This window comes from Simochromis diagramma, unplaced genomic scaffold (genome assembly GCF_900408965.1).
Source record: "Simochromis diagramma unplaced genomic scaffold, fSimDia1.1 OVJJ01000596.1, whole genome shotgun sequence".
NCBI classification, from domain to species: domain Eukaryota; kingdom Metazoa; phylum Chordata; class Actinopteri; order Cichliformes; family Cichlidae; genus Simochromis; species Simochromis diagramma.
In genome coordinates this window covers 11865804-11893620 of record NW_024387245.1, presented here as the reverse complement: position 1 = coordinate 11893620, position 27817 = coordinate 11865804, and the positions used below count along the sequence as shown (strand labels likewise).

Below are 27817 nucleotides of genomic sequence, written 5' to 3'. Positions count from 1 at the left end.
TAAAAAAATCTCTTCTACATGCTTTGCAGTCATTAAACCATATAGCTGACTTTGGTTAAGTTTAAATTCATTATTTTGCTTAAGGTGGATTCTCTCTGGTTACTCATTCTTCTTCTTACTGCCCAGTGAAATGCATGCTAGATTGATTGGTGATTCTAATAGTCACTCTGAGTTAGGCCTGTGTTATTGTGATGACCCAGCCTTTCACCATATGACAGCAAGAATAGGCTCTGGCACCACTGCCACCGTAAAACTGGACAAGCAGCTGGATGGCTAAATGGATGGATGTTGTTTACTGTGATTAGTATCTCCTTATTTTTGCAGAAGTATACCTTTGTGCAGTTTTTTCCCCCATTTCTTTTAAAGGATGGACGCAATAATCAAGTTTGTAGTACAAGAAAACTGAGGGAATAATTAAAGGAAGATTTTACAGGAATGTTGTATGTAACACGTTAGTTTAAAGTCTCACATGGTTGTTGAATTGGGTTGATTTTGATGCATCTACCCAATGGATTGCTGGAGGGATGTGGCATTTTCATCCTGAAGGAGACTACAAATTAAAAAAAACAAAACAAAAATAAGATGTAACACTTCCCTCCAAGGGAACAAGTGTACCTGAAGTATATCATCAAAATACCCCATAACAGAAACACTGGGTCCTGACACTGTCGGGGTCAAGGGTTTCAGTCTTTCCTTTAATTTGTCACCCATGTTGCATCTATCTACACATGCGCCCCCGCACACAGATACATATTTAGAGCGAAGCTTCCTTTGTTGCGCACTCACTACATTATTGATGGTTTCCTATTGAAGGAAGCAGAGACTGTAATCTATCAGAGTTTCCTGTGTTCCCTTCAATAAAACCCAGATGTTCAGCTCAGTTCAGAAAAGGTACCTGGAGGCACGCACACTGAGGATCTTAGTGGTAAGCAGCTTTATGCGAACAATTTTTTCCCTGTTTTAATGATCTCATAATTACACGTCGCTTTCATTTTATTTTGATGTGAATTTCTGCTGGGTCAGTAGATCAGCAGCTTGTTTCACTGGAGACTGTCAGTGTCAGTTACTTTGACTTAGTGACAGGTCAACTTGGCAGTGATGAGAGCTGAACTACTGAAGCGCAGTGCTGGACGGCTCTTTCATAACATCGCAGCACCGTAATTAAAGTGCATTGCTGATCGTTTTACCTGGTATAAAATTAGTTGTGTATTAAGCAGCGGAACATATCCTGTATTTATGCATACTAAAATACATGTTACTACTCGTGGGCTTTTGAAGTTGATCAGATTTATAATTGTGTCAACTTTTGCTTAATACCTTTTTCTTTTATTTTGTCTTGTGTTTTTAAAGAGGCATTTAGCATTACTATCAGCTTACTATTTAGGATACATGGATTTTTTGGTGCTCAATATATCCCTGTCATGAACAAGATTAATGGCTCTTAAAAAGAAACAGCAGCAGATTAGATAGTGGTGGCTGAATTTAGATTTATCATGAGCACAGAGGATGTAGCCAAGGCCAGAAATGGCTCTGACTGGAAGTCACAGATATAGGGACAAACATTCAGGAAATTAGGTGCCCATTGGGACATTTACCATATATCCTAGGTTGACAAGATTGTAAGTATGTGTGTGTGCATGTGTTCCTCACTGATGAAAACCTCAACAAAAACAGGATAATTTTTGAAGACACAAAGGAAAAAGGTGGGGCACATGTTCCATCCATCCCATCCGAACAGCAGGGATAATAATAACACATTATCTGTAGAGTAGCTTTTGTAATGTTGTTTGACTTCAGCTGTGTCAAATATACAGCCTGTGGATCAGAACTGGCCAACAAGCCAGAACTGTCCAGTCAGGTCAGCTGGATGGATTTGCAAAGCGTGAGAGGTGCAGTGCCTGAGGGGGGAGATTTTGCACGATTTTGCATGAGGAAACATTCTGTTGTAAATTAAAGATGGATCAGTCATTAGAGTGGTTGTGGTCGCTGTCAATTTAAACAGCCAGACATCTGAATCTTCATCGGTTTTACAGCCTTCTTACTGATAAAGACATTAACCACCTGTCTCATCATCTTTCTACCAAGTAGAAGCCATGAAACTAAGCGCCAGTAAACTGACTGATAAACATTGCAGATGGTTTTTCATTTGTTTTGTAAATTAATGGTTTGATAATACTGGCATTGGTGCTTTTGCTCACATTAAACTAAACTAAAATGAGCATGATACCCCTTTTGTATCTAATTTCACTGATGGGTTCCTTCTTTGGCCTAGAGCCTGGAGGAACGGTGTAATCGTATCCTGAGAAACATGGAGGCCTCCCTGACAGCCCGGGATCGCGTTGGCATCCAGGATTTTGTTCTCCTGGACACCTACACGAGTGAGACTGCCTGCCTGGACAACCTGAGGAAACGGTTCCACGAGAATCTAATTTACGTGAGTCTTTCCTGTGTGGTGTCATTTTGGGTAGCCTTTCACTTTCTCTTACTCTAATTAAACATTATGCCCTCAACCTTCAACCCCACAACGCCCTAATGCTGTGTTGTCTTCTGCTGAATCGGGCTCTGCGTGTTGCTGAATCAGCAGCTCTGGTTCTTTTCATTTGCAGAGTGAGCACTATAAAGGTCAGTGCTACCCACTGGGTCATGACAAGTGATTAACTGAACTTATTTCTTTTGCTAAAATTACTTATCATTGTTAAGCTACATGGACAGCACATTGCCGGGAACCTTCTCATAATATAAAACTCGGCAGCTCGTGTGCTGACGAAGACCAGAGGGCGGGCCCACATTACACCGGTTTTAGAATCGCTGCACTGGCTCCCCGTGTGTTTCAGGATCGATTTTAAAGTTCTTTTATTGGTTTTTAAATGTCTTAATGGTCTTGGGCCTTCTTATCTCTCAGATCTGCTTTTACCATACGAACCCTCGCGGATCCTGAGGTCCTCTGGTACTGGCCTTTTGATTGTCCCTAAAGTCAGGACACATACTCACGGAGAGGCAGCTTTTCAGTGGTATGGTCCTCGTCTGTGGAACAGCCTGCCGGAGGAGCTCAGGGCCGCAGAGAACGTGCATGTTTTTAAGAACAGGCTCAAGACCCACCTTTTTAATTTAGCTTTTACTTAGCGTTTATTTATTTTTTATGCTTATTTATTCTATCCTGTTATTCTATTATTAATTTAGGATTTACCTAATATTTATTGATTTTATTCTTATTCATTTTTTAATCTTCTTACTCTATTTATATTTATATTTATATTTATATTGTATCCTGTTCTTATTTATTTTATCATTTTACCCATATCTCCAGTGTTTCCTCGGAGGGCGCTCTCTGCACCGGGGCTGTTATTGACCGTGGCTGCTGGGTCTCTGGGGTCCTCTCAGCCTGGTTGGGGGGCTCCTTGGCCTCCCTCCTGCTGTGTGCCCAGCCCGGAGGCTGCGGTCTGTGACCGGCTCCCGGTGCAGACGGCTCTCTGTTATAATGTTTCCTCACTTGGCTCATGCGAGCCCAGCCCAATTTTTACTCTTTAAGTGTGCGCGTGTGTGTATGTGTGTGTGGGTGGGGGTGGGGGGATACAGTGAGGCAAAAAAGTATTTAGTCAGCCACCGATTGTGCAAGTTCCCCCACTTAAAATGATGACAGAGGTCAGTAATTTGCACCAGAGGTACACTTCAACTGTGAGAGACAGAATGTGAAAAAAAAATCCATGAATCCACATGGTAGGATTTGTAAAGAATTTATTCGTGAATTAGGGTGGAAAATAAGTATTTGGTCAATAACAAAAATACAACTCAATACTTTGTAACATAACCTTTGTTGGCAATAACAGAGGTCAAATGTTTACTATAGGTCTTTACCAGGTTTGCACACAGTAGCTGGTATTTTGGCCCATTCCTCCATGCAGATCTTCTCGAGAGCAGTGATGTTTTGGGGCTGTCGCCGAGCAACACGGACTTTCAACTCCCGCCACAGATTTTCTATGGTGTTGAGGTCTGGAGACTGGCTAGGCCACTCCAGGACTTTCAAATGCTTCTTACGGAGCCACTCCTTTGTTGCCCGGGCGGTGTGTTTTGGATCATTGTCATGTTGGAAGACCCAGCCTCGTTTCATCTTCAAAGTTCTCACTGATGGAAGGAGGTTTTGGCTCAAAATCTCACGATACATGGCCCCATTCATTCTGTCCTTAACACGGATCAGTCGTCCTGTCCCCTTGGCAGAAAAACAGCCCCATAGCATGATGTTTCCACCCCCATGCTTCACAGTAGGTATGGTGTTCTTGGGATGCAACTCAGTATTCTTCTTCCTCCAAACACGACGAGTTGAGTTTATACCAAAAAGTTCTACTTTGGTTTCATCTGACCACATGACATTCTCCCAATCCTCTGCTGTATCATCCATGTGCTCTCTGGCAAACTTCAGACGGGCCTGGACATGCACTGGCTTCGGCAGCGGAACACGTCTGGCACTGCGGGATTTGATTCCCTGCCGTTGTAGTGTGTTACTGATGGTGACCTTTGTTACTTTGGTCCCAGCTCTCTGCAGGTCATTCACCAGGTGACGTGTGGTTCTGGGATCTTTGCTCACCGTTCTCATGATCATTTTGACCCCACGGGATGAGATCTTGCGTGGAGCCCCAGATCGAGGGAGATTATCAGTGGTCTTGTATGTCTTCCATTTTCTGATGATTGCTCCCACAGTTGATTTTTTTCACACCAAGCTGCTTGCCTATTGTAGATTCACTCTTCCCAGTCTGGTGCAGGTCTACAATACTTTTCCTGGTGTCCTTCGAAAGCTCTTTGGTCTTGGCCATGGCGGAGTTTGGAGTCTGACTGTTTGAGGCTGTGGACAGGTGTCTTTTATACAGATGATGAGTTCAAACAAGTGCCATTCATACAGGTAACGAGTGGGGGACAGAAAAGCTTCTTACAGAAGACGTTACAGGTCTGTGAGAGCCAGAGATTTTCCTTGTTTGAGGTGACCAAATACTTATTTTCCACCCTAATTTACGAATAAATTCTTTACAAATCCTACCATGTGAATTCATGGATTTTTTTTTCACATTCTGTCTCTCACAGTTGAAGTGTACCTCTGGTGCAAATTACTGACCTCTGTCATCATTTTAAGTGGGGGAACTTGTACAATCGGTGGCTGACTAAATACTTTTTTGCCCCACTGTATATGTGTATTGAGAGTGTGGGGAGTGCGTTGGAGGGTGGGGTGGGCTGCTTTTAACTATGTAAAGCACTTTGTGCTACATTTTTTCTGTATGAAAAGTGCTTTATAAATAAAGATTGATTGATTGATTGATTGATAATGTCACGTAATGTTCAAGGAAAACAATCATCAAAAGCAAGAGTTGCAGACCATAAGTTATTTTCCTTGTCTTTCTCCACAGACTTACATTGGGACTCTTCTCGTCTCAGTCAACCCATATAAAGAGTTAGACATCTACAGCAAGAAGCAAATGGATACCTACATGGGAGTCAACTTCTTTGAGCTGCCGCCTCACATGTAAGAGTTGTTTCTGGCATGTCATTTGTGTAGACTGTACATAAAAGATGTACTTAGCTACCGTGACGTCAGTGGTTTGTGGATTAGCACTCTGAAACTTCAGATTGTCCTTTTGACCTTTGACAACTTTGACTTGATCATGTTTTAGAGAACAGGGTGGTGTTTAAGGGATCAGCTAACGCTACCTAGTTTGGTTAGCAAGGTGCTTCTGTAGACTGGGTCGTAAACTGATATTGTTTCCTTCATGACAAAAAAAGGAGCATAGACATTTCAAACTGCAATCCATACTATTTATCACATAGTTAAGGTTACAGTTTGGACTCATCCACCCTGGTACTGTATATTCAAAAAGTTATCACAAAACCACAAACACTGCTGTGGTTCAGTAAAGTGGCTCCATTTAGCTGAAGGCAACAGCTAGAAGCTATAGTCACTTGTGCTGACATCCACCATCATCCATCCATCTGTTCATCCATCCATCTGTTCATCCATCCATCCATCCATTTTCTGCCACTTGTCTCGGCCTAGCAGTATAAACAGAGTCCAGACCTCCCTCTTCCTGGCCACAAGAGAGAAACCCAAACCATTTTTTGTTCCAGGCTAAAAACGTGTTTAATTCTGTTCTAAAGCTCCGTGTGAAAATTCAGTTTCTTAATGATCAGATTTATTTGGCATGCCTTTATTCCATATTAAAATATCTCAGCAAATGAAAGAACAGATGGATTCATAATTCCTAGCAAATGAATGAATCCTACTGTCTTTGCAAATCCCCTGACCTACCTGTAGATCCTGCAAAGTTGACATTTGGTTGATAGACTTTAACCATCTTGACAATTACCGAATGGACATTGATGGTCCCCAGAAGACTGAACTGGATGATTGTAATACATTAATGTGAGATACAATATGACTAAATCAGCCTCAGTTATTGCATTTTGTGGTGATTAGTAAATACAAGTACGGTAAAATGAAATCTTGAGCACTGTTAACATGTAACTGGTAGAAATACCATGTTAGCAATATGACTGTGAATATGCTGACAATCACAAAAGCATTATAGCTCAGCTTCAAAGAACTCTTTGACTTGATGATTTGCCTCATCTTAAAAATAAAAAAATGTGATTTTGTTGGCCTCTGACCTCTCGCTGTGCTTTCAGTTATGCGCTGGCAGACAATGCCTTCCGCACAATGATGTCTGAGTTCAACAACCACTTCATCCTCATCTCAGGGGAGAGTGGGGCTGGAAAAACAGAGGCCTCAAAGAAAATCCTTCAGTTCTATGCTGTCAGCTGTCCAAGTACCAAAGTCCTCAACAATGTCCGTGACAGACTGCTTCTTTCCAATCCCGTGCTTGAGGTCAGTGTCCTGGATGTGCGTGGTAAAGCTTCTGCTATGCAAGATCCTGTGCAGTTTTTTTAAAACACAATTTCTTCCTTGTTTTGTTTTCAAATTTCAGGCTTTTGGAAATGCCAAAACCTTGAAGAATGACAACTCAAGCCGCTTTGGAAAATATATGGACATCCAGTTTGACCACCAGGTAGACAAATCTAAATCATGTTGCAATGCCTAAGGTGAAACCTTAGGCATTTAGTCTTCCAAATGATAAAAAACAAAAACAAAACAAAAACAATAAAACTCGTGTCTAAAACCTTAGGCATTTACTACATGTTAAAGATTACCTTTTCACTTTCAGGGTGGTGCAGTTGGGGGTCACATTCTCAGTTACCTGCTGGAGAAGTCCCGCGTGGTCCACCAGAACCACGGAGAAAGAAACTTCCATATATTCTACCAGCTGGTGGAAGGAGGAGAAGAAGATCTGCTCCGCTGGCTTGGTCTAGAGAGAAACTGCAAGCACTACCGCTACTTGGTGCAGGTCAGGGAAATAATGCACTACATTCATGCTGCTTATAACCCCCCCCAAAAAGCCGACATCTTTACTGAACTTTTTAATTGATTTTTTCAGGGGAATTGTGCCAAAGTCAGCTCTATCAATGATAAAAGTGACTGGAAGACGGTACGGAAGGCCCTGTCTGTTATAGACTTAAGCGAAAGTGACATTGAGGTGAGGATGCACATTAAGTCTTTGTACAGTCTTTGTGTTGGAGATTAATTTAAAACCATTTATCTCTGGATTTCATACAGAACCTCTTTGGAATAATTGCCAGCGTGCTCCACATGGGAAATATAAAGTTCGAGGCAGATGCTCGAGGATACGCCATGCTTAACAACAACCAGGAGATGCAATGGGTGTCAAAGGTAAAATCCAAGAAAACAGCACGTAGTATAAACAATTTGTCCCCCTTCATGCAACTTTCTGATGATACCGCGAAGAAATTTGATGCCACATGATTTGGTTTTCTTTTCTGGTTGCAGTTGCTGGGGATTCCTAACCAGGTGCTACAACAGGGCTTAACCCACAGAAAGATCGAAGCCAAATCAGAGGAGGTAGCATACACATTAACTTATAAAATAATTTTAACTTGCTTGAAATGCTAAATTACCTTAATTGACATTATTCTGATCTTAAAGGTATTTAGTCCTTTCTCTGTGGACCATGCAGTGTATGCCAGGGACGCCCTTGCCAAAGCCATCTACGGCCGCACTTTCAGCTGGCTAGTCAACAAGATCAATGAGTCGTTAGCTAACATGGTGAGCAACAAAGCAACCCAACTTATTGTTCTCACAGAAAGAGGGAGTGATTTGGGCTAACAAGGTTAGGAAGCAGTCCTGAGGTAGTCTACTGACAGATTTTGAATCTGCAAACATCTGATTTGAATATCTGTCAGTCTTTTTGGGCACAGTGTAATTTTATTGGCTCAAAGTAAAGTCAGCACATGAGCTTGAAATGCTTTAGAAGTGCTTGTCTACAGCATGTCTGATCTCAGTGTTAAAACCTTGTCCTATTATATGTGCACTTCTATATAAAGGACTCTTCCAGGAAGACCGTGATTGGCCTTCTGGACATCTATGGGTTTGAGGTTTTCAGTGTAAACAGGTGAGATCATTCACAGAGAGACTGATTCTTCAGTAGAAAAGGTGTCAAATTAAAGACAGTGACAATGACTAATTTCTGTTTTATAGCTTTGAACAGTTTTGCATCAACTACTGCAATGAGAAGCTGCAGCAGCTTTTTATCGAGCTGACCCTGAAATCAGAGCAGGAGGAGTACGAGATGGAAGGAATCGAAGTAATACGATTATTCAGTCAATTTGCTTCACATATGTGGGCTCAAGAACAGCTGATTTACAAGAAGAAAATAATGTTCTTCTGTTTTTTTCTCTCTTTTACACAGTGGGAACCTGTGCCATATTTCAACAACAAGATCATCTGTGATCTTGTGGAGGAGAAATTCAGAGGAATCATTTCTTTACTGGTAAAAAAGGCATCACATCAAATACTGTGCTGGTGAACTAAAACATGCCATAATTCTCGCTGTCCTCTCATAGGATGAGGAATGTTTACGGCCTGGAGAGGCCACAGATCTCACCTTCCTGGAAAAGATGGAGGACAAGATTGGTGGCCACCCTCATTTTGTCACGTGAGTTTTTACAGGTGACGTGGTGAATTAATGTTGTCAACAAACAATCAAACTACAAGTATAATACAAATCTACACTAACTACATTTCCTGCAGACACAAACTTGCAGACCAAAAGACGAGGAAAACTCTGAGAAGAGGAGACTTCCGCCTCCTCCACTATGCTGGGGAAGTTACATACTGTGTTGTTGGTAAGACGTTAAATACTATTGATATTTTTTTTCTGTTATAATGCCACTGAATTAGTCAGTGTACCAACAGAAAAATGCTAAAATGCGTCAATAGTGTCATAAACCCGGCGAACTGACTACATGCTTACAGACGTACTACAGAGCAAATAGCTTCACTCTTGAAGCTTCTTTTTGTTCTTTAAACTTTCAGGATTCTTGGACAAAAACAATGATCTTTTGTATCGAAATGGGAAAGAGGTAATTTAACTGTTATGTAATTTAACCCAGTAAAGATGACAGTTTGGTGGATGGTGATTCCTCATTACAAAAAACGTGACTTCTAGTAACCCTATTAAATAATGCAAACAGGAACTGAAATGATGCCTACAAATGTGTAACTGCCTAACCTTTTAGATGCTCACAGTTTTCCTGTTCTCCTTAGGTTATGCGGCAGTCCAAGAATGCCATCATCAAACACTGTTTTCCTTCTACTGAACCGGATAGCAAGAGGAGACCTGAAACTGTAAGAGCAATACAAGATATAGAAACTCGGTGTCTCACCAATGTCAGTGAATTTAGGCGTAATCGGCCACTTTCCTGTGACTCCTCAGGTAGTGACTCAGTTTAAGAATAGCCTGGTGGGTCTGACTGAGATCCTAATGATGAAAGAACCCTGGTACGTCCGCTGCATTAAACCCAATGAAGCCAAGCAGCCAGGTGAGGCCTTGAGTATCAAAAATCTGGTATTTCTATAAAGAGACATCCTAGTCAGTCTAGATTTAATCAGCACATGCTGCTGCTGACCTCTTAGTGTTGTGGTGTCTCCTGCAGGACACTTTGATGACGTGTTGGTAAGGCATCAGGTGAAATACCTGGGACTGATGGAACACCTGAGAGTCAGGCGTGCTGGTTTTGCTTATCGTCGCAAATATGAAATCTTTCTCCAGAGGTAGCACGCTGGCACTCCTCTAACCTTCAGTTAGTTACGTTAATGTTTTTCATGCAAAATGAAAAACAAAAACAAAAATCAGGATTCTTTTGTCTTTTGCTAACCTTCTGTGCTCAGGTATAAACCTCTGTGTCCTGACACTTGGCCCAACTGGAAAGGAACTGCAGCAGAAGGTGTGAGGTGTCTGATCAAACACCTGGGCTATAAATCTGATGAGTACAAGATGGGAAGGTAGGCAGAACGGATGAGTATCATATTTCAGATGGGTACTGCTGACTAACCTGGAAAAAGACATTTTTGGAAATCTCTCTGTTTGCCTTCATCGCAAGGACAAAGATTTTTATCCGCCACCCGAGAACTCTGTTTGCAACAGAAGATGCTTTTCAAGTCTGCAAACACAAGCTGGGTGAGATATTGTGCTGAAAATTTATTTTTGTTTCTATAGTAAACATCAACAACCTTTTCAACCTTTTAACCTTTACTGCAGCAACAAGGATTCAGGCAAAGTACAAAGGCTACAAGGTGAAAGGAGACTATCTAAAACAGAGAGAGGCTGGTAGGCCATGACATTTGTTTATAACCTATTAGTTAACGGTCCAGAACCTTCTTGATTTATCAGCTCCTACTACACTTAAAACACGTTAAACAAACAATGTCTTGTCTAATCAAAATAGCCACAAAGATTGAGACCTGCTGGAGAGGAATGATGGCTAGGAGGGAACGTCAGAGGAGAGCATGGGCTGTCAAGGTCATCAAGAAGTAAGTTAACATGTTTGACAGTTAAATGGCTGCTGATGCTTGCAGGTGGGTGTAATGGCTGTGAGAGAGCCATTTGGGAACTTTTATTAAGTGAGGTTACCGATCTATTGATTTGTTCCAGGTTCATTAAAGGTTTCATGAATAGACATCAACCGGCCTGCACTGACAACAGCGAGTACCTGGCCTTTGTGAGGCACAGCTATCTCACGCGGCTCAAGGAAAACCTTCCCAAAACCGTCCTGGAAAAAGACTCTTGGCTCACTCCTCCTCCTATATTGCAGGAAGTGAGTGATATTTAAATGTCAGGCTGCATTTTTTGTAATATCACATAACAGAGCCCGTTCAACACTCCTGTTCATCCTCCAGGTTTCCCAGGTCTTGAAGAAGATCTACATTCGCCACATGGTGAGGAAGTACGTTCGAGGGATCACTCCCCAAAGGAAAGCACAGGTACAATCCGTCGTACGTGAGCAGGAAGTTCAATAAATGTATAACATAACCTAAACTTGCTCTGCCTATCACCAGTGTTTTTATACCTACATTCTTGATTTCTTGATTTTCTACATATTTGTCACACTTAAATGTTTCAGATCATCAAAGAAATCCTAGTATCAGACAAGCATAACTTGAGTAAATACAATTTTTTCCATTTATTAGGGCAAAAAAATCTCTCCTAATCCACCTGTCTCTATGTGACATTGCCCCCAAACCTAAAACTGGTTGGATTAAGGTTCAGGCTTTGACTAGACCACTCCAAAACCTTTATCTTGGTTACTTTTCTGAGCCACCCAGAGGTTGACATGTTGGGCAGTGGCTCTCACTGTGGTTCAGTGAAGTCCCAAAGCCAAAAAAATCGCTTTGTAATTCTTTCCAAACTGATACATGTCAATGACTTTGTTTCTCATCACTTCTTGGGTTTCTTTACATCATGGCATGATGTGTTATTTCTGGAAGCAGTTTGTGCAACAGATTTCCAAGGTTGATCTTAAAATACTCTCTGTTTAACATCTTCTTTGCAGCTGCTGTTAAAAGCACAGACCAGCGCCTTGTTCAAAGGGAAAAAAGAAAACTATCCCTTCAGTGTGTGCAGACCATTCGCAGACACCAGGATCTGTAAGACTACAGTACTATTTTCTTAACATAAAGTGGACTTACATGCATAAAATAGATAAGACTACAGTAGTTTATGTGATTTGAAATGGAAGACAGAATATATAACACTAATCTGCTACAGTTTGACGAATGCATGGACTTGTTTACTGGCAATTATTGTTGTTTCTGCAAACCCTCTCCTGCTGCTAAATATATGATGGACTGAGCGATTGCTGTTCTCACTGTTCTCACTTTGTTAAGGTGCAGAAGATATAAGCATCAAGGTGCTTCAGATGATTCAACATGAGAAAGTCAAGGTAAATTATAATATTAGTATTTAGTCAGCACACTGTCTTTGACGTGTGTGTGGTTGTCTGTTTGTTTGTTTTTTCACCTTCTCTGATCTTTGAGCGGGACCTCCACAGTACAGCGTACCTGTGGTGAAGTACGACAGGAACGGGTTCAGACCTCGACTCCGGCAGCTCATCTTCACCCAGGAAGCTGCCTACCTGGTGGAAGAGGCTAAGATCAAACAGCGGATAGATTACAGCTCACTGAAAGGTAACAAGTGAGGAAATAAAACAAAGAAAACATTGTTATCTGCAGTATATAAACATACAGTTATTTTTATCAGTATTTTAAGGTTAACCTTGTTTTTTCAAGGTGTGTCAGTCAGCAACCTCAGTGACAACTTCCTGATTCTTCATGTCACGTGTGATGACAGCAAGCAAAAGGTACCTGCACACCGCTGTCCACAGCCATCTTAAAAGTTTTAACATTATACCGTTTATACTCTACAGATGGGCAACCAATAAAATGAAAAACAAAACTCAAATGTTAAACCCTAAAGTGAGTGGATTTGGAAGATCATGCTGTAGGGAGGGCCAGGGAAGGATTACCACAAATCAGTACAAAGTTGTTCTAAGTGGTCACTGTTACCCTTTGGTCAAACATTTCTGTACTAAAGCAGTGGTCTCTTCCAGCGTGATAATGCCTTCAATCAGTAGGACACAAGAGTTTGCTAAATAGCTTAATGAATATGAAAATGATGTGAATCATTTAGTGTCTGGACTTCACAACCGCTGGCACCATTATTAAAACACCAAGGACATTTAAAAACATTTTGGAGTGTTTTTCTTATAATGATCACTTTCAGGTCTTTAAATTTAAGATGAAAAATATAAACTATATGTACAAAAGTACTGGGCTAACTACACATTACAGCTTGAGGAGCCATGGAAACCCTCACCATGAAGCTCCCAGTGCAGTTTTTGTGCTGATGTTAATACCAGAGGAGGTTTGGAGCGTTGCAGTTACTGAGTCAGGAGAACAATGGCAAATTTTATGGAACACGAGCCCCAGCAAACCTGCTCTGTAACTTAATACAGTCTGTCATGGATGAGTCACTGTTGATCCTTATGGAAGCTTGTTTCTGCATCTGAATTTTTTTTTCTTTGACTCAAAAAACATTTTTCCTACCCGTAAGTCATAATTTTGTATTACTATCTCATAATTTTAATGTAAGAACCCAAATTTTTATGGTTTTTGTCTGTTTTTTGGGGTCAGTTTAAAATTATTTTCTCAGTAGTTTGAGTTAGTAATTCTCAGCCCAACACTCAGCCTAAATTTGAATTGGTAAGTCAAAATCTTAAAATAACAATCTGAAATTTGGACTTTTCAGTGACAAAAACAAACATTCATATTTCCTAAATGCTTCCACTTTTGTTTAAATACTTAATAAAGCTGATCTTGGGATATCTAGGAAGAAAGAAATTTCACTACCTGACTTGTTACAATGGTTGGGTCCTATTATCACACAAGTGTCACACTTGAATTCAGTGAGCTCTTTAAAACAACCTGTTATTTCACAAATGTTTGTAAAAGCTGACTGTGGTAAAGGAACTGAAAACACCTGAATTCAAAGATTAAAAGGTGTGGCCCGGTACTTTAGTCCATATAGCGTTTGTCAAATATGTCTAAAGAAACTGTTTGGAGAGACCATAAATTAAAGCAGTTCATGTCTGCCATTTAGATTCCAGAGGAAAAGTCACAACATTTAACAGAGCACTGATTTGTCCTTTCAGGGTGATCTGGTTCTGCAGTGTGACTTCCTGTTTGAAGCCTTGACTAAGCTGAATATTATTGTTAACAAGCAGAACTGCATCCACGTGGTGCAGGGCAGGTACAGAGTCTGCATCGTGTGTGGCAATATTTTAATTTGAAATATGAAAGTGGTAAAAATCATAAATAATCATAAATAATTATATATATTTTTTAAATGCAGTGTGCGGTTTGACATTCAGCCGGGCAGAGAGGGGTTTGTCGACTTCAAGAGTGGCCAGGAGTCAATGGTCTACAGGGCAAAGAACGGCCATCTGATGGTGGTGAGTCTGTAATTCAGACAATGACAACTTATTACTGAAAACACGAGCAACTGACTGAGCTCTTTGTGTTTTTAGGAGTCAACAAAAACCAAGTCAAGATGAAGATGCCAGTGCTGTGGGATTAATGGTGCTCCTTAAGCCTCAGAGTTGCAACAGCCATGCTTACCCTGTAATCCTGTTCAGTGGTTATTTACATTATTAAAGGCAGCTTTATACTTTTGCATCTTCATTAAAATGTTATACAATGAAGTATATTCTGTTATTACCCAAATGCCGCCAATAACTTAGCTGTAGAAAGTTCTTACTTACAATGTCAGCAGGTCTACTTGTTCATGACATTTGGACTTGAAATAATCTCTATGTAAACAAACAGATTCATGTATGTACACTGTATTATATATACAAAATATTCATAGAATTACTTGATAAAAGTAAAGAAATATTTGTGTGCAAAGCCATGACTGTAACATTTATAATACCTCAGTCATGTTGTACCTTTATATTAAAACATCCTTGTTGTGGCAATATTGTCAGATTATGGTTTAGTCTAGCAGAGGAAACTCCGATGAATTGTGCAGATTATGTTTATGTAGTACATGCTGCTATTACGCAGTTCTGAAGTACATTTACAGCACACTAACTCAGTCAATGCAGTCCCAGATACGAATTAAGCCACTCTCTAACCTGTTTTTCTTAGATATGTTATCAACATAATGATAACATCACGCAGACTGAAGAAGTCTAGGAGGCCACTGGACCAGCTTGACTTCCTGGTCATTAATGTGCGTCAGTGTGATAACTCCAAAGGCCGGAGCTCCCTCTACTGGAGGACTCATGACCCTACAGCAGTTTTACAGCTACTGCGTTTATAGTGGTTCCTCGCTATAGCGCGGTTCACCTTTCGCGGCCTCGCTGTTTTGTGCGCAATTTTTCTTTTCTTTTCTTTCCTTTCCTTTTCTTATTTTACAGCGCATTGTGTTCTGCGTCCTGATTGGCTGTAGACCACTGTCAATCAATCTCGTGCCGTGCCTGCTGTACAGTACAAAGCGCGTTCAGCTTGTCAAATTTACATAAATCTTTGATCGCTAGCAGTGTGACTCTGAAGTGCTGTACTGTGTGTTTGTAAGTTGTCTCCCCAACAAACACAACAATGTCGATGAAACATTTTTGCACCGTCAAAGGCGCCTGCGGGTGTCTTTGGTTTCATTCTATAATACTGGACTTATTTTTCTACAAAGGTTTGAACTTTGAGAGTGTTTAAACAAGAGAGAAAAGCGTGAAAATGTTCATGTCTGTCTGAGAAAAGTGCATAAAGTGTGTAGTGAGGGGTTTTACAGCTTTAAAACATCTATAATAATTGTAAAAAATAAAGTTGGCTACTTCGCGGATTTCACCTATCGCAGGTTATTTTTTAGAACGTAACTCTCGCGATAAACGAGGGACCACTGTACTATAAAACTGGCTGTCTGTGAACTGTGGTTCAAGATTCTGGCACATCAGGATGCATAAAACTGTTTTAGTTAGTAAGTTAGTTTAATTGCAGGCTGTGATGTTCATGTGGGTTCATGCCCCCAAACCCAATTTTTGTATTAATCATTTGTAAACGTGTAAATATGAAATAAATAGGAAGATACCATTAGCAAACTCTTTGTTTATTCTCCCTTGATCAGTTATTTATTTTACTTTATTTCACGCCCTCTTGCAGAGGCACTTTGCCCCACCACTAGAGGCCCGCACTAGAGAACCACTAACTAAAATACTCTATTGTGTTTTATTGAAGATGGTTAACATTTGTTCTTTTATATCTCCATATCTGTAGATGCATTGTATCTTTAGCTAAATGTGACTATAAATCTTTTCAAGTGTGATTAGTGTGACGCGAGACATCGTTGAAAGGAGGCACGTGAAGGTTAAGCCTTAAATGTTATCCAGTTGTTGATGATTAAACAGATGTTTGTACACGCAGATTATCAAAGGTCCAAGGTTTAGGAAAATGCTGAGCATATATATATGTGGGACAAAAGTAGAACAGCAGCCAGGAGTGTGTAGTCGAAATCTTGGCTGACAGTTTGGCTCTGTCATGATGGGAAGGCTCACAGCTGTAATAGTTGCCCTTCTGTTTTCATGCATCTCCAGCACATCAGGTAAGTGCACTGTATGATATGTATATATATATATATATATATATATATATATATATATATATATATATATATATATATATATATATAACAACATCATCATCAGCTGAATAAACACTTTAATCCACCAGTTAGAGTGGAATATTTTTCCTTTTCTTTCACACAAGACTCCACACCTGAGCTTCTGTCACTTATTTTGAACAGGACAAACATGTGAAAAGAACTGTGGGAAAAACTTGGACTCCTGTTCATGCCACACTACATGCACATCCCTGGCGAACTGTTGCGCAGACTATAAAGAGTACTGCGTGGATATATCTCCATATTCTGGGTCTATTTTCGGTGGCACAGATTTTATTATACTTGATGCAAGTTTCGAAACGGCTTCGGAGATTGAATGCAGGTAAGACATCTGTAGTTCTGTAGAGCTTATAAGTGGACACTGAGCTAACATTTTATTCATGTAAAATAACCGAATCCAATGGACTTTCATGGACAACTGTGTTATTTATGTTAACATTAAAGAGTTTAAATACAGATCAGAACCCTGCTAATCATTCTTTTATTATGGCAGGTTCAATGGCAACATTAATACGGTGGGATATGTGGATGACGGAGGGACAGGCCATTGTATCTCCCCGCTGTTATATGAAACAGGATGGATTCCTTTTGAGATTTCATCAGACAATGGCACTACATTCACTAGAGCCGGAACTTGGCTTTCAGGTATAATACCCGCTAGATACTCTTATGGGTGTTATTAGAACCCATCATTTTCCATTTGATATGGAGATCACATTAACCATGATTTTTTGTGCTGTTGCAGTTCATACCGGTAAGATAGATTCTAAGTTCAAGGCGATTCTGGACAACTCAACAAAATGGCAGTACTATGGCACACCTAATGTTGGAGGCACTCTTGAGATGACGTGGAATACCTCTTTAGTAAGAGCAGAAAAGGTCAATATAGAGCTTTGGGGATACAGGGAGACAGGTTGGTGAAATTCTCTACATACACTTTATAGCTCACATGAGTTTGTTGACTGGAGAAATACATGATTTTAACCACAGTGTTTCTCTGTAGGAGATCCCTATACAGAGTACTGGCTGGGTGAATGGCATTATTTATACTCTCTTGCAAAGGATCATCCTAACAATGGCTCCTTCAGCTTTTTGCCCAAACCAGCAGAGAACAGCTTTTCATCTTCGGAGCTCGGCTCTGTGCGCGTCAGCTCCAGCAGCCATCCTGACGGCATGTGGTACGTGCAAACACTCTCTGTGGTATATAGGCGACTGTTTTAGTGATTAAGGATTTTCATTGTCCAAAGATCAATATTTATTAGCATTTAGTGTTCCACTGTGTGGCGAATGGGGATAGGTTCCTTTCACCCTCCTTTTCTAAATGTAAAAAAGCCTCTAGTCTTTGGTGTGTGCTTTCTGATATTTCTAAAGTAATGAATACACATATTTTGTTTGATTATACACAAAAGAAATTATACATGGATATAAATTTCACCTCTGCCAAAAGAATGCCCTAAATCCTACAAGTTGAAGCCTGAAAAACATTTAAGTCTAAAAATTTAATTTCTACATGTAATATCTCTTTTACAATTGAGGTATACAAAAAGTTCTGTTGGTTATGCTCAGGAATATCCAGGCAGCATGGACTGAGGATCACGCTCTGGCGTGGCATCTGGAGGAGAATTTCAGGAAGGACTCAGCAGGCTGGGCCCTGGATAAATGTCTGGCATGGGACGAGCTGGAAAATCAGCTGCCCAACTTCCTCAGTGAGATCATAGACTGCCCCTGCACGCTGGCTCAAGCGAGAGCAGACACAGGCAGGTTTCATGTAAGTGAGAGGAGCAAAAAATAAAAACTTGGTTGCACACATTTGTAACAGCAATGCAAAAACTGTACTTTTTAAGTCCAACTGCTAAGGAAGAAGGGAACAACTACAGACAGTAAAAAGGAAGCACAATGGAGAACGCATGAGAACCTAACAGACAAAACAAAGAACACAGTCAAACTGAATACACACGAGGTAACGAGCTAAGTGGAAACGGGAGGGAAACTAAACACAGCAAAACACAGTTAAGGTAAATAACAGGCAGGAAGTAAAACCAGAGACAATGCATGGGAAACAAAGTAAAACATGGGAATAAATAGAAACACTGAACACAAATGAACCGAACACTGGACAAAGAGATGAAGAGAGACACTGGAAAAAAAAAACCTCATGCATAGAAGCTGGAACTAAAAAAAGCTTAAAAAATATATTTGGGATTTAGGGGACTGAGAGATCATCAGCAGTTTAGATTTTTAATGCAGAAACTAAACGTGTATAATTACTTCACATGTCTATGATGATTATCAGTAGCTGTTATCGTTTGTAAATGGTCATTGCTTATCAGTTTAAATTCATGAAGGTCTCTCTTAATTATTTATGAGAACATGAAAGCTGAACATTTCAGATGTTATTGCCTCACAAATAAGGATGTTATAATATAATCAAAAATTATATGGTTTTATTGTTCATGGAATAATTAAGCTTCTGGACTGGGTTACAACACCTCTACCCATCATCCACAGCACTTGCTATTTTCAAACGGGAAGCTGATCTCCTTACTTCAGGTTGCACAATAGAAAGTTATTCACAAACTGCAACATAACATCTCCATCTTTTCAACAATAAGCCGGACATGGGATATGTTTTCAAAGTTACAGTGAACACGTGATCACAGTGAATTGCACATTTGGCTGCCAGGTCACAGACGTTTTATCTTTCTCCTCAGACTGACTATGGGTGTGATATAGAGAAAGGGAGTGTGTGCACCTACCATCCTGGGAGTGTTCACTGTGTGAGGGCTATACAAGCCAGGTGAGTCTTCTGGTTAGAGTGGTGCCCAGAGTTCAAGTATTTTAAACCCCACATATGCATTCGAATTAAGAAAATACGTAGCATATGTGCAGAATAAAGTTTTTTTTTTTTCATTTTAAAGTATTTGTTTTAAGTTAAAACAAATCATATAACAAAATAGGGCTCATGTTTTCACTTGTTTATTCTTATATTTGGGCTGATAGTGAGCAGTAGTACACTTTGTACTTTCATTACCATATATCCACTTACTTTCAGGGCGCTGCAGTTAAACACCATGCATTACACCAGTTAAGTTTTGATGTAGGTACTAACCATAGCCCATAACCCATAACTATAACTAACTAGCTAAGTGACTAACTATAGTCCTACTCAATAAATACATAACATTCGGGGCGACTGTGGCTCAGGGGGTTGGGAAGTGCATCTGTAACCGGAAGGTCGCTGGTTCGATCCCCGGGCTCTCTGTCCTGGTTGTTGTGTCCTTGGGCAAGTCACTTTACCTACTGCCTGGTGTTGGCCAGAGGGGCCGATGGCGCGATATGGCAGCCTCGCTTCTGTCAGTCTACCCCAGGGCAGCTGTGGCTACAACTGTAGCTGCCTCCACCAGTGTGTGAGAGTGAATTCAGATTAATTCTAATTATGTTAATGAAACACACATGTATATCATCCTCGCCAGATACAGTCAGTGTCATGCATTCCGGGAATATAATATTTTCTATGATATCCAGTCTAGACTATGTCTAATCTTTGTGGCAAAATCTTTATTTATGATCACACGCACACCTCTGTTGTACAGTAGCTTATTTTTGAGGTTACTTTATTGATCAAACATTGCAAACAAACTCCTACTCACTGTCTAACTTGCACTTGGTTTGTTTGAGTTGAGTTTTTGAGTTTTCAACGTTGGATCAGTTTGTGTCGCTCCTATGCTCCTGTCTCATTAATTAGATTAGTGCAAAGTTTATTTCTGTTGGTTACATTTTTAAGATTGCACCTAAAAATACACAAAATGTTTTGTGTTTTGGCCTAAAAAGTGGTCATCATACTGTATGTATTAGAGAAACATAGTATTGCATTTGGATTTATAAATACATATTTAGAAAATTCTCAGAATTTCCTTTTTAGCTTATTATTTATTCACGCATGTAAAAAAATGCCAACACTCTAGAAAAAAAGTCAGATATGTTAAAAACAGTATCATGCAGTATTATGTTCTTGTTATAAGCTTGTGCTACCCACTAGAATGACTGTGGAGTCTTGTTTAAATTGTTTGTTTTTGCCTTTGGCTTTAACAGATTTTACTGACACTGTTTGGGAAATTTGTCCACAGTCCCAAGTACGGAGCAGGACAGCAGTGTTGCTACGACAGCACCGGCGCTCAGGTCCTGACAGCAGACTCGATTGGGGGTAGTACTCCAGACCGAGCGCATGACTGGGGTTCACCTCCTTACAAGAAACCTCCTCGAATCCCTGGACAGTCTCACTGGATATACGATGTCCTCAGCTTCTATTACTGCTGCCTCTGGTCTGACAACTGCCATTACTACTTCAAACACCGGCCCTCCAGTGACTGCAGGCGTTACAAGTCCCCCCAGTCAGGTGAGTTATCCCTGGTATCACAGCGTGTTTCACAAGATTCGTTTTTAGTGTCTTTATTTTTGTTGTGTGTTTAATGTCAGCTGTGGTCTTTGGAGACCCTCACTTCATCACATTTGACAGCACTAGCTACTCCTTCAACGGCAAAGGGGAATACACTTTGGTGACATCAGCGGAAAAACAGCTGACAATCCAAGGCAGAACAGAGCCTGTGACGGGTGAGTCAGTGAACTTTAACACTACCACTGTGAACAATGCTCCACAAATGCTGTCACTGAAGAAAGAAAACTATTACAGCAGTTTATTTACCTGATTATACCACTATTAGAAACAACCAACGCCACAAAGCTGTCATCTGTTGCTATGAGAGAAGCGTCCTCTGACATCATCGAGGTACGGCTGGTCAGTGGTAACAGTGACCTCGAAGTGCTGCTCAACCAGAAAACGCTCTCATTTACTGAGCAGACCTGGATGGACTTAAATGGTGAGAAACTGATTTATCTTATTCCGCATGATGAAACAAACTGGTTTTATTTGGAACCCTTATTAAAAACTGTATTCACTCTGAACATTTTCTTTGGAAGTGAGTGTACTTGTGGGCTCTCGTACTCTTGTAACATTGTGTTTTCTATTGTGCAGCTGATTTTACTTTCAATATCAGTTCGCTAAAAACCCAGTTTTACGCTTTCTTCTGTAAAGATTTGAATTCACAGGTTTCACAAGGCGCAATCAAAAAGTTCATACTTGTGTGGAGAAAGGCCTTGAGGCCTTGCGTGTACAGCTATGACACTGACTATTATTATGAAGGAGCATGAGGTCTAGAGCCTGACCAGGAGCATCTTCCTTATTATTTCAACATGTACAAGTTTGTGAACAGTGAAACTGCTCCCCATCAGTGCTGACCTCTTCTGCAACGTCTTGACATATGAAGGACAACAGCCAGCCCAAATGTCCTCCACTGTGGGGCAAGCCATTGTGGAGATCTGCAAATGTGCAGTGGCTCGCAGTGCATTGAAACAGCAACGCCAACACAATATTTGCTCAGTAGCTGTCCTTTAAAACTCATGTGACTCCTGTATGAATTTCACTTTGAAAGGTTGGTGTTTGCATGGAGTGACTTAAATGTAAGAGGCTCAAGGCAACCACCTCGAAAGGGATAACAGCCATATACTTATATCAGGTGCTGTCTTATATGTTATATAAGTAAAGGCTGAGTACTTCTTCCAACATTGCAGAAATCTATAAAGCACTGTTTTAATGGCACAACCTGTCTTTTATTCTCTCGTAGGTGCATTTCTGTTTTCTCCTACGTCTACAAATGTGACTGTGATGTTTCCCTCTGGAGCCGGGGTGGAAGTCCGACAGAGAGAGGGAACCATGACAACCACTGTGCTCCTGCCAGAGGATTTTAAAGATGCCACTCTTGGACTTTTGGGAAAGATGAATGGTGATGCCAAAGATGACCTTGTTTTCAGCAACGGAAGTATTGTGCAGAACTCCAGCAATCCAGAGGAGCTGTTCAGCTTTGGGGCCAGCTGTAAGAAATCGCTAAACCTTTACATCACTAATTTGTGGGAAAACTGCTATTGTTACTTAATTTTTCTGAAGTAAGGGTAACAGTTGGCAAATCTAAGATTTGAGGTGGTTGAAAGACAGAACAGCACTGGTACAGGGGTAGAGTGGTTTGCATTGTCGCCTCACAGAATGGAGTCCTGTGCAGGGTTTCCTCTGGGTACTCCAGTTCCTCCCAAAGATATGCATGTTAACGGGTGAATCTGTCCAAGTTGCACCCATGCTCTCAGCCTGTGACAGCGAGACCTTTCCACTGTAATATCACAATAAATATAAACATAAAACCTGAACATATCTTCCAGGTCTGATAAGTGTGATCAGTGTCGAAGTGCTTTAAACTTGCCACAAGGGGGCAATAGCTGTGGTTACAACGATACTTCCTGCCCCTGTAGAAGAATGTGGAGATGCAGCTTACTGCCCTGACCGCTGTAAAAACTTTCCTGAGAAGTTTATTGACCCAGTCAGTTTTTGTTAGGCAGGAGTGTAGAGTGCGATGCTAGCTTTCATGAAAACAGCAGAAAGCTTGGTTAGCAAAGTGCATCGCACATAGACAGATACTGACAAAGTAATAAAAAATAAAACTCTGAAATTTCAATCAAGGAAACTGGAACACAGACTTCTTTAACCGTCGGTTAGTGCAGTCAACTAGACACCAACCCTAACGTTTATGTCATTATTTAAAAGAAATCACCCCTGTTGCTTTGATGGCAAAATTAGGCAAAAAGACTAACCTCAAGTGGTCATCCAAGGAACTGCAGTTTTGTGGTAGGTGGTGGTTGGTTTCATTTTTAATCCTCAAAAGATGTCACATGAATTAAATCCATCAGTTTTTTTGTGATAATGCTCTCTGTCAGGGGTTGTGTCTGCTTTAATACTAAGAGCATGTTTTTCTATGATATTTGTGGTGGGAAATGAAAGTAAAGCTCTGTTTTTGTCTTACAGGGGCAATAGCCAACGAGTCTGCCTTGTTCACCTATGATTCAGAATACTTGTTGGAAACATATTACCGTGCCCCCAGACATGACACCAGTTTTATTCCAGTGTTTTTGGTTCCTGAGAGTCCAGATGATCCACTCGCCAATCAGGCAGCAACGATATGCTCCGGAGGAGGCTCTCAATTCTGTAGGTATGAGTGAAAACTTTGATTAGCTTTCTATTATTATAATAACAAACTGAATGTAAGTGTAATGTTTTTATGAAGCATATCTGCTTCAGATATGTCAGTAAATGTTAAACGGTGAAATAAATGTGTGCTAATTTTGCACATAAAGTTTAATTCGGCTACTAACACACTGATGATGTCACACGTACAGTGCATCTATTATATTATCCTCCACTGGGTGTGAAAACTACACATTGACTGTCTGCCACACACAGGAATACATAAGAAATACTGAGTAGCGTTCTGGGAAATAATATGGTATATATCACAACTTGTTAAAAGACATAAAATCTCATTTTCTGATCTTTGCTTATGTGCTGTAGGTATGACATCCTGGTAGGTCGTAGTCCAGGAATCGGAAATGCTACGAGAATGTCTTTCCAGAGTCATGTTTCTCTTGTAGAGGATCTAAAACCAGGTAAAAAGCTTTAAAAATTATCCAAAAGATATTCCATTGATTATTATGTACCACTTGGTATGACATTGTCATACTTTGCAGTATTATCCTGTGGGTGGCTTTCACCACCTGATAACGGGAAAAAGGAGGGAACCACCTACTTACAAGGAGCTAAGGTGCGGCTTACCTGCAATGAGGGCTACAATCTCAAAGGATCAGCAGTGCGACTATGCCAGGCCGACGGCCAGTGGTCTGGAGAGGAGACACGCTGCGTGGCTTCCAGTATGGACACATCATGACATCAATAAATGATGAAATCAATAAATAGCAAGATTTTGATCTTCAGAAATCAACAGATGATTGGTGCAAATGTGTCCGTCTTTGAGCAGGAGTGTGAAATGCACAAAAATATCATCAAATGACTTTCATACAAGCGTGTCAAATTGGAAAAACAAAGATTTAGCACGAGGATGGATCTGGTCAATCATATTACATGCCTAATTTTTAAAATTGCGTCACTGGAAAAATACCTCAGAAGAAGTAGCAGCACTCTTACCTTTTTTTTTTTTTACCACGGGCCTCCTTTTCATTACTTATTTACTTATTTAGTAGTTACAAACATGCAGTGCAAAGAGATGTTAAGAGACGTGCATCTTCTTACTTCTTCAACTGTAATATATTGCCGGTATTTCATGTTTGGATTTGTACTATAAACCTTGCGAATAAGCAAAAAAAGCTCAGCTTCAGCGCTCACACTTGCCCTGTAACTTCCCAAGGAAATATTGAAGGCTTTTAATTGTTACTCATAGGATTAGACATTCAAGATGTGCATTTATCAGCACCCAGTTCAATCAGATAATATGCAGGCAATGACCTAAACTTGATGAAAAACAGAAGTCTTCACAGAAAAGGCCGAATCAAAGAATGGGAAAGATTGTGCATGCATCCTGCTCTCAAGGGATGAGGACTAAACCGAAAACCTAAATTAACAGCCCAGTTTTTTGCATAGAAAAAGTAAAAGCATCACATCACGATCCTCTTAGAGATACCAGTTTGAATTTTTCTGGTCACAAAAATTAAATATCTGGAATTGATTTTCCACCATATCAGCCATCAAAGGGGAGGGTGATTCTCCTCATCTGTACAGCAGCAGATAGAATGTTTTTTAGAAGAAAAATAAAAGCTGAGGACGAGCAATAACTCTAATAACAAAAGAGATTTCACTGAACTCATATAATGCCTGTCAGGAGATTATTTTCTAACCTTCAAACTTTCAAGGGCCAAAGGTTTACCACAGCCATTAGGATTTATTGTCAGGCTGTAGATCTTTCTATTGATAATGACGCATTTGGCCTGCTGATGTTCTTACATAAAAGGTCAGGGTACAGTCAGGATTTCTCATCTGTGACCTGCAAATGTCTGTAATAGCAATTTAAAGAATAGTTGCTGAGATGCTTTTGTCTGAACAAAAAAGTAAAAACAACAACAATACAAAAAAGTAGAAAAGTGAAGGCAATTTTGGCCAGTCTAGTGTTCAAGATCATTCTTTCATGCACCGTTGCATCATTTTCAGTGCAGTTGCTATTTTTAGATCTTTCCAAGAAGTCTCGTTGCACTTGATGTGTGCTGGAGAGGACAAAAAACAAACACACAAATATACAAAATCTGTACTGTGGACATGATACCCTCGTATAAGACTTGCACCCTTTTTTTAAAAAACATATAAAGATCATGTTTTCTACTTTGTTTTTCAGCTAAATCAAACTCTGAATCATGTGATTCCTGTTTGATTCTTACACACTTAACAATCAAGTCCCATTTTTTCCCATTTGTCCTGGATAACTTGACTCAGTGGGAAAAGAGTCTGATTTAAATCTGTGCCTTCAGGTAATACCGCAGGGATTGTGGCTGGTTCAGTCATCGGAGCGCTGACGCTAATTGTGATCATAACAGTAATCGTGCTCCACTCCAGAAAACGTAAAAGGTACAGTAAGATATTACTTAATCTTATTAGTGGATGAATAAAGTGATGATATGCACTTATTTTATCAGGATTATGTTATAGTACCTGTTGCTGAGTGAAAGTTGAGTTAACTTTTATTTTGTATCCCTTTCAATTTCAGAAAAGATGAACACTCAGCAGAAACGGAGAGTCATTAGAGCTCAGGGGAGAATCCACAATGACACACCTATAAATGTAGATTAAACATTAATCTAGCTAAACAGGTAATGGGTAAAACATTAATCTAGAAATGGAAGAGGCTATGTCTATTTATTAACAATGTCCAAGACCAAGTCGACTGCATGTGAACTGTTAATACTATAACTGCTAGCTTCTATATTCTTCCAGCCTCCTGTCTACACTAATAAGTTGACTGCTGTTGTCGTGATTCTGACTCCCAGGTATTTCAGGCAGAGCTGGACACACCAGGCTCCTGTGCTGGCTAAGTTAAATTATGGTAAACAAAAGAAAATGTTTGATGTGTTAAACAAGTGTCTGCCCCCATATTTAAGGCTTGACTAGCAGCACGTAGTTGTGTAACACTATTTTTAAGCACTCCCAATAAGATAACTTCTCTTCATAGTCGCTGAGTTGCTTTTGTTGCCTTTTGTTAGGTTTGTTTAAACAGTACTGCGCACAGTATTTGAAGCAGGGCTGGATGGAGTTATGTGTGTCCCCCTTATAGATGTCAGGTCTCTCCTACTGCCATTGCAAACTTTGGACAGTTTAAAGTTTGTCAGTCCTCAGGCGACCAACTCGTTGGACCCAGGGCTCCAACAGTTGCTTTGTCTGTTGATTAGCTGCTCCTGTGGGAACAGGTTCCTCTGCACAGTTAGTATCTACATACAGTGCAACACATTTAACCTCCGTTTGTGTTGAAAAGTCAAACTGTGTTGCTTTTCTTTTGGGTTTTATATTGTTTTAATGAAGTCATTCAGTAAAATACAGCACCCAGTTTATTAGATAAACTGATGAACTCCAGCAAACTGCTCCTTGCCACTACCTAAACACTCCTCTTATGTCAAAAACTAATATAAATATTTGAACTATTGTGTATTTAGAGAAGAAAACGCTGCACTTTCTTGGTTGTGTATTTCTTAAATGTTAATAAATGCTCTTATACGGTTGGCTATTGTGTTTTTTTTTGTTTGTTTGTTTTTAAACTGTATTAAAATATAATATGAGAAGGTGAATCTTATTCTTGAATCAAACTAACCACAGTTTTTTGGCACACACATATGACTCAGACCCAACATCACATTGTTACTGTGACTTTCTGAGCCTTTTGCAGTGCTGTACATTTACACTGGTATGGTGAAAACAATATTATAACATGTTAAGAGCAACTAAATCCAAGACATGGCATCTTAAAGCTCAGGTGTATGCCTAAGAATGATTATATTTAGTCCTGATTGTTTTAGTCATACCTATATATGAGTACTAATAATAACTTTCTGTATTTATTCTCAGATGATCCATAAATGTAATGTCAACTTTCCAGTCCTTAAAATGCACTTTAACTGCCCTTTGGGGATAATTTGACTTCTTGCTCTCAAAAGATTTCAGATATTTCCTCATTAATAAATTCATTAGTAAAGTTCCACCTCAGATGCCTGGTTGATTTATGAATCTCAAGCTCGGTTCATTATTTGTTCAGCATATCACCCTT

At 40.0% G+C, this 27817-nt stretch overlaps 2 protein-coding genes across 2 annotated transcripts; both read left to right on the top strand.

Moving 5' to 3' along the window:
- The first annotated feature begins 851 nt into the window (after window positions 1-851).
- Window positions 852-15365, top strand: myo1hb (myosin IHb). Its single transcript, XM_040000867.1, has 32 exons — window positions 852-925; window positions 2273-2434; window positions 5394-5509; window positions 6667-6865; window positions 6966-7046; window positions 7203-7382; window positions 7473-7571; window positions 7652-7765; window positions 7883-7954; window positions 8039-8158; window positions 8437-8504; window positions 8591-8696; window positions 8802-8882; window positions 8956-9047; window positions 9143-9237; window positions 9428-9474; window positions 9659-9739; window positions 9828-9933; window positions 10048-10165; window positions 10283-10396; window positions 10495-10571; window positions 10653-10721; window positions 10840-10924; window positions 11046-11208; window positions 11291-11374; window positions 11944-12037; window positions 12278-12333; window positions 12442-12577; window positions 12680-12750; window positions 14101-14198; window positions 14301-14400; window positions 14476-15365. The coding sequence occupies exons 1-32, from the start codon at window positions 869-871 to the stop codon at window positions 14500-14502; spliced, it is 3168 nt and encodes a 1055-aa protein (XP_039856801.1). The 5' UTR covers window positions 852-868; the 3' UTR covers window positions 14503-15365.
- Window positions 15366-15767: 402 nt separating this feature from the next.
- On the top strand, window positions 15768-27275 carry LOC120714549 (sushi domain-containing protein 2-like). Its single transcript, XM_040000812.1, has 16 exons — window positions 15768-16544; window positions 16746-16944; window positions 17116-17267; window positions 17368-17535; window positions 17626-17800; window positions 18189-18390; window positions 19334-19419; window positions 20750-21018; window positions 21099-21233; window positions 21344-21499; window positions 22304-22552; window positions 23530-23713; window positions 24073-24167; window positions 24249-24428; window positions 26034-26130; window positions 26270-27275. The coding sequence occupies exons 1-16, from the start codon at window positions 16481-16483 to the stop codon at window positions 26304-26306; spliced, it is 2448 nt and encodes an 815-aa protein (XP_039856746.1). The 5' UTR covers window positions 15768-16480; the 3' UTR covers window positions 26307-27275.
- The last annotated feature ends 542 nt before the right edge of the window (window positions 27276-27817 follow it).

Coding starts and splice junctions, on each gene's coding strand:
- myo1hb (XM_040000867.1), top strand. CDS start 869: ATGTTCAGCTCAGTTCAGAAAAGGTACCTGGAGGCACGCACACTGAGG. Junction 6,866..6,965: donor TTTCCAATCCCGTGCTTGAG/GTCAGTGTCCTG, acceptor TTCAAATTTCAG/GCTTTTGGAAATGCCAAAAC. Junction 7,572..7,651: donor TAAGCGAAAGTGACATTGAG/GTGAGGATGCAC, acceptor GATTTCATACAG/AACCTCTTTGGAATAATTGC.
- LOC120714549 (XM_040000812.1), top strand. CDS start 16,481: ATGATGGGAAGGCTCACAGCTGTAATAGTTGCCCTTCTGTTTTCATGC. Junction 17,536..17,625: donor TTGGGGATACAGGGAGACAG/GTTGGTGAAATT, acceptor GTTTCTCTGTAG/GAGATCCCTATACAGAGTAC. Junction 21,500..22,303: donor GACCTGGATGGACTTAAATG/GTGAGAAACTGA, acceptor ATTCTCTCGTAG/GTGCATTTCTGTTTTCTCCT.